Source organism: Antechinus flavipes, chromosome 4, assembly GCF_016432865.1.
Source record: "Antechinus flavipes isolate AdamAnt ecotype Samford, QLD, Australia chromosome 4, AdamAnt_v2, whole genome shotgun sequence".
Taxonomy (NCBI): Eukaryota; Metazoa; Chordata; class Mammalia; order Dasyuromorphia; family Dasyuridae; genus Antechinus; species Antechinus flavipes.
This window is the reverse complement of record NC_067401.1, coordinates 132,298,811-132,308,400: the sequence shown is the minus strand read 5'-3', so window position 1 is coordinate 132,308,400 and position 9,590 is coordinate 132,298,811. Positions and strand designations below refer to the sequence as shown.

At 37.7% G+C, this 9,590-nt stretch overlaps 1 protein-coding gene across 1 annotated transcript; it reads right to left on the bottom strand.

The window, feature by feature from the left end:
- Positions 1-810: 810 nt before the first annotated feature.
- LOC127560163 (keratin, type I cuticular Ha1-like) lies at positions 811-9,138 on the bottom strand. The gene is made up of 7 exons (XM_051994516.1): positions 8,528-9,138; positions 6,651-6,733; positions 5,871-6,027; positions 3,658-3,819; positions 3,419-3,544; positions 2,280-2,500; positions 811-1,283 (listed from the first exon to the last, which is right to left on the bottom strand). The coding sequence occupies exons 1-7, from the start codon at positions 8,873-8,875 to the stop codon at positions 1,145-1,147; spliced, it is 1,236 nt and encodes a 411-aa protein (XP_051850476.1). The 5' UTR covers positions 8,876-9,138; the 3' UTR covers positions 811-1,144.
- Positions 9,139-9,590: the final 452 nt, after the last annotated feature.

The following is a 9,590-nucleotide window of genomic DNA, read 5'->3' as shown; positions in this document are numbered from 1 at the left end:
TTTTAGAATGACCTTCAGACCTTTATCCCCATGCAAGACTTCTCCTTGTTATCTTCTTGTCATACCTCCTTTTAGGACCCAAAGGAGATTTACTCAACTTGATGACCCACCTTATTCACTAAACTTGGTTTTCTATAATTTCTGGCTATTCCAAAGGGTTAAAATAAGCTCAGAAAAGAGTAGATTTGCTACTATTAACCTGCCATAGATTCTGAAAAGATTTCCCCAAAAGATATTTCCAGTACATTTTAAATACTGGCATAATACTTGAAATAAGTGTCTAGCTTCCCATGAAGACTACTATGATGAAGAGGTTCCACTCATTTGGGTAGTGGTTGGAGTGCCAGACTTTATAGAGTCAGGAAAATTCATCTATCTGATTTCAAATCTGGTCTCAGACATTTCTTAGCTATATGGGCCTGAACAAATCATTTAACCCCATTTGCCTGAGTTTCCTCATCTGTAAACTGAGTCAGAAGGAAATGGCAAACTATTCCAGTATCTCTGCCAAGAAGCTCCCAATGGAAGGGAAAGTTCTTACCAAAAATATCTTTTGGGGAAATCTTACCAAAAAAGCTATAATTCACTGAAGTACTTGTCCTATTCAGATCAGGGAGTTTTTTTCAGGCAGTTTTATGCAGTGCCTAAGCTGTCTCAAAGCCTGTTCTGTTAATGAGAGTTATTCATGATGATGACTACTTGTAGACCCAGAGTAGTGACTAACCCTCTGCTTTCAAGTGGCTTTTTATGAAATATAAACATCACACACTTTGGAAAGAATGAATATACATGAGAATCATCAGTGCTTTGCAAAGGTAGAAGTTTATTAGACGCATGACAGGGGAACTGCAAGGAAAAAAGGAGAGTTAAAGCAACAGAGGAGATCACACTTTCTGAAGGAAATAATGCTCAAACATCTAAAAATCAAAGACCTCCAGGAATATGAAACTTCGACGTGTAAAACCAGCAAATTCTAGTCCTTTGGAATCATGGACAATTTTTGTGAAAATTTGTGTCCATTTCTTCCTAATCTTTCTTTGGCCTCTTCTATTTAGCAGGATACAATCATTGTGAGAGGAGGCTGGAGGAAAGGTTGGGAATAAATGACCCTCTGTCCTCCACTCTCTGAGGGATAGCGGGAAACTTAGTGTACAAAGGAATTACAAGGGCCGCATCGAGAACGAGGAATGCAAGGTGTGCAGGGGACACATGGATTGCTGATTGGGCAGGGGCCAATGGGCTTGCCACAGGCGTTGGTGGTAGCACAGGGATTGCAGGGAAGCCTGAGGAGACAAAATTATGGAAATGTAAAATATAAGAATAATTTTCTCACCAACCAACAAGTGTAATGTGGACAGTAATACAATCAAAAATATATACATTATCACATACACATATTCCCTATTTGTCCTATAAAAATCAAGGCAGAGCACTGATAATCTCGATTTAATTCTCTAATGAATTTATTGTTAACCCTGTGTAGTGGGGGTTTGACACATGCTTAGTTAATTAAAATGGCATCACTCCCTTGGAAGATACCATTTTATGCTATCTAGGTATGTATCAAACTCCCAATATAACTTTCAATTCAGAGAATTAGTATTGAAGTTGAGAAGATCTGACTTTAATTCCTACCTCTAACATATGCTGAGTGGGTGATTCTGGACAAGTCACTTGACTTCTCAATATTCAAAGCAACTTTCCAATACTAAAAATGCCCAGAAGGTACTGATTTGCATTAGTAGAGGAATTTCTTCCTCTGGAGGCCCTTACACAAATGAAATGATAGGATCTATAATCATAGTTGAAACCTTAGAAGCTATTAAGTCCAAGCTTCTCATGTTACAAATGAAGAGACCAAGGACACAGAAAGTTTAAGTTATTGACCCATAATCACACAGCTAATGAGTGTCTCTAAAGCAGCATTTGTACCCAAGTCTTGTTGATTTCAAGTTACTGAACTTATCCAGGGTCTTGGAAGCTTATAAGGAGACCTCTCACTGATAAAGACAGCCAAAATTGTTATTTTCTGCAGATGGCATTTTCTTCACTACAATGAATAAGGACATTTTTTAAAAACATTAATTAAATTGGGGGAGGAGAACAAATAATGTGGACATTTTCTTCCCAATAACATACCATGAAAGGCCATGCAGACAGATTAGCATTTTCAAACTTTGGTAACAAATTTCCTGCTCTTTGGGTCCCATGCTAGATTTTCGTCATAATTTGGAATAATCATACATGTTGCTTTGTCCAAAATCCACAGGATGACTTACTTGCAATCCTCACTCTCCAGCAAGCCACGGTACGTGGAGATCTCACACTCTAGCCGTGCTCTGACATCCAGAAGGACCTGGTACTCTTGGTTCTGCCTTTCTAGGTCACCACGGATCTCAGCTAGCTGGTGTTCCACATTGGTAATCATGCACTGTACCTGGGACAGCTGAGAGCTGTAACGAGCTTCAGTTTCTGTCAGGGTGTTCTCTAAGGAATTTCTCTGTGATGAGGGACAGAAAAGAATGCCAGATATGTCATTTTTTCAGGGTTTTGTAATACTCTTCCAAGAATGTCTCCCTAAGTTTCACAGTCACCTTATAATTATGACAAATAAGAAAAAATCAAATGTCTCCCTATAAGCATTACCTGTATTTCTATCTTTATCTATCCAGTACCTCTCTATTTTCTTTAAGATCAAATACAAGCCCTTTCTGTTTGGCATTTAATCCCCTTTAATCCATAGCTTTCACTCACTTCTTCAGCCTCATGATCTGATATTTACTCACCATCTGATCCAGCTAACCTGGTTTTTTGGCTGTTTCAATACATGATTGCCTATCTGATTGCCCCCTTTGCCTAGAATACAATCACTCCTCACCTGTACCTCTTAAAAAATTCTTATCAACCTTTAGTTCAAGCCCTTATCTATAACCAAGATTCTTAATTTTGTGTGTGTGTTGAAGTCTATGGACCTTTTTCCAGAATCATGTCTTTAAATAATTGAAGGAAATGATAAATTTCAGTTAGAAGTGAGTAAAAATTAAAATATTATTTTTCTTCAGTCTTTTTCAAAGACCCTTAAAATCTATTCCTAGGCTTAGTTCTCTCTCTCTCTCTCTCTCTCTCTCTCTCTCTCTCTCTCTCTCTCTCTCTCTCTCTCTCTCTCTCTCTCTCTCTTTCTCTCTCTGTATATGTGTATATATATATGTATGTATATATATAGAGAGAGATAATTTCCTCTAATAGAATGTAAGCAACTTGATAGGAAGAATTCTTTGATTCTCTGTCTTTAGTTTTTTTATCCCTAGCACCCAGTATGAAATGTAGGTATGGGATAAATGCTTGTGGACTCATTGATTTTTGATTGATTGTTTCATCTGGAGTCACAAGATGAACTCAGAGCCAAGGGGCAACCCACCAGGTTGTGCTGAGCTTGCAATTCAATCTCCAGAGCATTGACAGTGCGTCTCAACTCAATGATCTCTGCCTGGCAACTCTGCAGCTGTTCTGAGCTGGACAGCACCTGCTTGTTCAATTCCTCTGTCTGAAAAAGAAATCGGTTTTGGTCAGGAAGTTTGTTGAGGCAGCTGGTGAAGAGGGACTGACAAATTCTACCTGACATTCTGGTGAATTAGAGGAAGTGCACTAGATCCTCACCTGAGTGGTGAACCATTCCTCCACATCTCTGCGGTTGTTCTCCACCACAGTCTCATACTGACATCGAGTCTCATTCAGCACCCTGTTCAGGTCCACATTTGGAGCAGCGTCTACCTCCACATTGAGTCTCTCCCCAATCTGGCATCGTAGGGTGTTGACTTCCTATGGAAGAAAAAAGGGAGGAACCCAGCAGAAATGAAGCTGCTCATAAAGTCTCTTATAAGAGCATTATTAGAAAACACATCAAGTTTTTTTTTTTCCCTTGAAGCAGTAATTAAGCATTTCAGCTCTCTGGGAACATAGAGCTTGAAGAAAATAGTAATAGTTAGCATTTGCTTAGTCATTTTTTCATACCTCATACAATAATCCACAGTATAACCCTACAAGATGAAGACTATTATTGTCCCCATTTTATAAATGGGAAGATGGGTTAAGGATATGAGAGAGATGGGTTAAATCATTTGCCCAAGATTACACAGTTAGTAAATAGCAAAGGCAGGATTTTAACTTGACTTTTTCTGACTTCAACATTCCATCCACTATGTCACCATCTCCATGACTCATAGAAAAAGGTAGGAATAAGTTCTGATCTTATAATTTCATTAGTATAGGGAAATTCCTTTTACCCATACATGTCAGCAACTGGGTTTGAAATTATAGTCGCCAAGATTTTCCTGGAGCACTATAATTTGTCTACTGGGTTCAAGTCCACTCACTGATTATAAGCCATTATACTTGCCCAATATGTGTTTAAGACAAGATTTGTGCATGGGACTTTCTGGGGTTGACTGGCTCTCTATTCATTATATCATACTTTTTCTAAAATGATAAAAAAAAAAAACAATTTATTCATTCCCATTTATTCCAGTTTTTCCTTCAGCATACTATCTCCTAGAATCTGGCAGCTCTTCCTCCTACTTTTTCTTCCTTCTTACTCTTACTCATTCCTGTCTTTTTCACTATCACCATCCTCAGGAACACCAACATCTTTATCATTATCTGAGAATACTAATAGAAGGAAGACTGAGTGGACATATAGTCAGGAGCAAGCTAGATTCAAAACTTTCTTTGGATCCTCACTAGCTTTGTGGGGACCCTTTTAAGCTCACTTCCTACCCATTATGTATAAATCTTTAATGTACATAGTTACATTAAAATATAAATTCTTTAAGATCAGGGATTATGTTTTTGCCTTTCCTTGTGTTACCAAAACTTAGCATAGTACCTGACACATTTTTATTGTTGTTCAGTCATTTCAGTTTTGTCCAACTCTTCATGATCCCATTTGGGGTTTTCTTGACAAAGATACTGAAATGATTTGCTATTGACTTCTCCAGCTCATTTTACAGATGAGGAGACCAAGGCAAACAGGATTAAGTGACTTTCTCAGAATTATATAGATAATAAGTGTCTGAGCCTGGTTTTAAATTGAGATCTTTTTGACTCCAGGTCCCACACTTCATTCACAATATTGTCTAGCTGCCCTTCCTGACTCATAGTACTTAATTAACAAGTGTTCATTATGTAACTAATCCTGGACAATTCACCTGAACTTTGGTATCATTAATAGGAAAATAGAAATAATAGTTTAGTACCTACTTCTCAAATATCAAACACTTTGTCAGTCTTACAGGACTTACAATATTAGTTCTCATTGTTGCTTTTTGTAGCAAATATTTATTGATATTGTTGAGAATGTTTCTTCTTTATAAGACTCTATGCCCAATTTTTAATCATGATTTTCATACAGGGACTTTGGGACCAAGATTTCATGATTACTACATTCAGATTGGTTATAATATGAAAGATTTGGCTGGTGTCCTGCTCTTCAAAGAAATCTTGCTGGTCTCTGAATTGGTACAGATGTTAAGCTTGATGAATATTATTAACTATCGGATATGTTTTAACTAACTACATTATATGACCTCGTATCTTTATGCCAACAAAGCAGAGTGCATTAATTATTCTCTAATGAGTTCTTCATGGGCTTCCACGGTCTTTTTCCTTTCTTTAGATCCATAGAACTTTACACAATGCAAGGCACATCATAGGTGCTTCATAATTATTTCTTGACTGACTAAAGCAAGGATCATTTCTTGCTCAAGAAATATTCACTTTCTTGGACAAAGAAAAGACATTTCCTTCTGTTCCCTATGTCTTGTCAGGCCCCTTCTCACTAGACAAGATACCTAAGTCTGGCGATATTCCCTTACCTGCTCATGGTTCTGTTTGAGACAGAGCAGTTCCTCCTTCAGGGATTCCACTTTAGCTTCCAGGTCAGACTTGCAGAGGGTCAGCCCATCCAGGATTCTGCGCAGGCCATTTATGTCAGCCTCTACCAGCTGACGTAGGGACAGTTCTGTCTGGTACCTTTAAAATGTGACAAGAAGTCAAAAAACATGCAAAGAAAGCAAAAATTCAAAGGGAAAATCTACTCTCACAAACCAGTGTCATAGGAGCATGGGATATAGAATCAGAATATAGAATATAGAATATTAAAGATGTCTTAGGTCAAGGAATCTTCACCTTTTGGGGCTTATAGATTCCTTTGGCAGTCTAGTCTATCCAAAAGGCTACCTTCTTAGAATTCAGCTTCATCCCAATTAGTATGAATAATGGATCTCATAAAAAGCTCTCAAATTCATACTATGCAAAGCTATAATTATGTAAAATATTGTAATTGGTTTAAGCTTAGTGGAAATGTGTGGTGTGAATTTGAATAATTTGTCCACTTTTCAGAGGATTCATTATTCTCACTAATCAGAACCTAGCTACCATGTTTTTAAACGTTTCAAATAAAATGCATATGACTACGAAGGAAACTAAGTATATTGATAGTTATCAAAAAAAATTTTTAAAGAATGTATATACCCCAGATTAAGTACCCTCAATAGGAATAAATCATCTTGTCACTGTTTGAATACAGGGATTCAGAAGTCACTATTATGTTGAGGCTATTTATCTGGCAAATCATACTGTTCAAAAGTTCTTACTTGGTTCTGAAATCATCAGCAGCCAGCTTGGCATTATCAATCTGTACCACCAGCCTGGTATTCTCTGCCTTGGTGCACAAGATCTGAAGGAATGAATGAGCATGAGCTGAATTATACTTAGAAATAATACTTCATTTCATAAAGCAAAAAGAAAAATCAACTATCATCCTCTCATCATGGATGACAATATCACATCTCCAGTTCAAATTCTTGGTTTTCCATAATCCATTAGATTGTAAACTCCTTGAAGCAAGCAATTGTCTTTTGTCTCCCCACTGTTTACCACAGTTTCTCACACATAATAGATACTTAATAAATTTTTCTATTGATTAATTGATATTCAGCTTTGAGATAAAAGTAATATGATAGAACAGAAAGGATACATCTCAATGGGAATCTGGAACCCTGTGTTTATTTCTGACTTTGCCACTAGCTAATTCTGTGACTTTGAACACACTTCTTTTTTTTTAATAGCTTTTTATTTACAAGTTATATGCATAGGTAATTTATAGCACTGACAATTGCCAAACCTTTTGTTCCAATTTTTCCCCTCCTTCCTCCCACTTCCTCCCCTAAATGGCAGGTTGACCAATACATGTTAAATATGTTAAAGTATAAATTAAATACAAAATAAGTATATATGTCCAAACAGTTATTTTGCTTGAACACACTTTTTAATTTTTCTAGCCTTCAGGTCTGAGAGGTTTATTTAGCTGCATAATGAGGAGGTGAGATTAGATTATTTCTAAATCTTCCTCCAAATCTAAGAGATGACTAAAGTCCTTTTCCCATCCAGAGGCTTACAAAATGTCTTTTTCACACTTATGCCACCAAGGAGAAAAAAATTCACTCTGGTAGTTAGTGCTTTCTGAATGTACCCTTATTCCAACCAACAGCCAATCAAAATCATCTCTTTGTCACTGACAGACTAGATATATTACAGAATATCTGCACAAGATTCTATTTGGGGATGGGATCAGCAATCCATGTTGCACACATTACTAGGGCTCACTTAGATTAACCAGTTTCCTATTCTACAGACTCAGAACTGTAACTTTTCAGAAAAGGAAACAGCCCCAGAAGACTTAAGTGATTAAATGTTAAGGACTGCATTGATAATTGATCTTGAAAAAAAATCCAGGTTTGAAGCCCATTCTGGAACTTTATTAGTTATGTAACCATTGGAAAGTCACTTAGCCACTTTGAAATCCAGTTTCCTCAACTTATAAATGGAGATATAGTGTCTGTAGTATAGATTTCCAAGGACTATCATAAAAATCAAATATCTAAAATATGCTTTACCTGTTTTAAAGTTTTATGTACATCAGCTACAATGGAATTATAGATCCTTGAGCCTGATAAAGTTGTGTCATGGCCTCTTTTGGAAGTATAATGAAACCTATGAACCCCTTCTTGAAATAATGTTGTTAAATGAATAAAATATATGGGGGGAAAAATTATATTGAAATGCATTAAGCAAAATACTAATAAAACAAATTCATAGAACTCCAGTTAAGAATCCATCATCTAGTTCATTTTATATAATAGCTGGCAATTTAAGAATGATGAATTATTTGGGTCTTTATTCAGGTGCCTCTGACTTTGATGACTGTTTATTGATGAAAATGCTATGAAATTCAGAAGATAACATTGAGCCAAGATGAAATAGAAATTCTTCATGATTTTTAAATAACACCTCTGAGAACAATGTGAAGTTACTATATTTTAAGATCTTAAATCATTCTCTTGATCCTAATGGGATTCTATCTGCCTTTCCCAATATCCCCAAAGCTTTTCCCTTAACTCTCTTAAATGCAGTATTTTGGATAATTCTGCAACTAATGCATGAATTAGCTGACATGAGCCATCTGACTGACCTTCTGCTGGAGCTCCTCAATGATCCTGAAGTAGTTCTGGTAGTCTGGGCACACGTAGGGGACCTGCTGTTGGCACCACTCCCGGATCCTACCCTCCAGCTCAGCATTCTCCCTCTCCAGTTGTCGAACCTTCTCCAGGTAGTTGGCCAGACGGTCATTCAGGAACTGCATGGTCTCCTTCTCGTTGCCATTGAAGGAGCCCTCACAGAACCAGCCACAGGTGCCTATATTGGCGGGGATGTTGCAGGCCCCAGGGAGGGTGCAGCCATGGCAGCTGGGAGGCAGGCAGGGCCTAGAAGCGCAGCTGGTACGGCAGCTGATGCTGGGCAGGCAACAGTTGTAAGGCATGGTAAATTCAGCTAAGTCCCCTGAACTGCAAAGTCTGTCTATTTCCTGTTGTATGAATCCCCTTCCTATTCTAGGTTCTTCTTATATTCTTTCATCCTGTAGGCGTGGTCACAATATATAGCATTTTCTCCTTTTTTTCTCCTGTAGCAATGTTTCTGAAGCACTTCTCAGTCTGTTATTTAATGACCTCAGAAGAGTCCTTCACCTCATAAAAGATTTTACTTGGGCTTCTTGCTAAGTCAGGACTCCTCACCAATTGTACTTCTCGGTGAAGTAAGAGCTTTATGGTTCACCTTCAAAGTGACCAGCCCATCACTTCCCCTTATTCACTGGGTGTGGGGTCCTTGAGGGACAGTTCTGTCTCATGGTGTCCCCAATGACTGGGGTCAGAGCTGTTGGCATTACACTTCACCATTTACACACTCTGAGCCAATCATCCTTGACTCTTTTTCCCCATTCTAAAAAGTTAAAGGATTGTTGCATTGAAATTTGGAAGGGTCTTTGTGATGAAGCTACTGAGAAAATACAACTGAGACCTGAATGTGCCAGTGTAGAGATTACTGTACCTTAAGATCAAATGGATTGTTAAAATTATCTACTCCTTCCAGGCAAGGTCAGCCAGGAAGCTATCCCCTGAGGAAGGGTTGATGCAGAAGGGAGAACAACACTAGAAATGGAGGCTCTGACCTCTAAAGATTCTACAATTCTATAATTG

Bases quoted from the DNA above. Each gene is read 5' to 3' on its own strand.
- LOC127560163 (XM_051994516.1), bottom strand. From the start codon at position 8,875: ATGCCTTACAACTGTTGCCTGCCCAGCATCAGCTGCCGTACCAGCTGC. The intron at 2,501-3,418 runs GTGGGTTGCCCC...CCCTCATCACAG, and splicing joins TGCAAGCTCAGCACAACCTG to AGAAATTCCTTAGAGAACAC. The intron at 1,284-2,279 runs GTAAGTCATCCT...TTGTCTCCTCAG, and splicing joins CTGGAGAGTGAGGATTGCAA to GCTTCCCTGCAATCCCTGTG.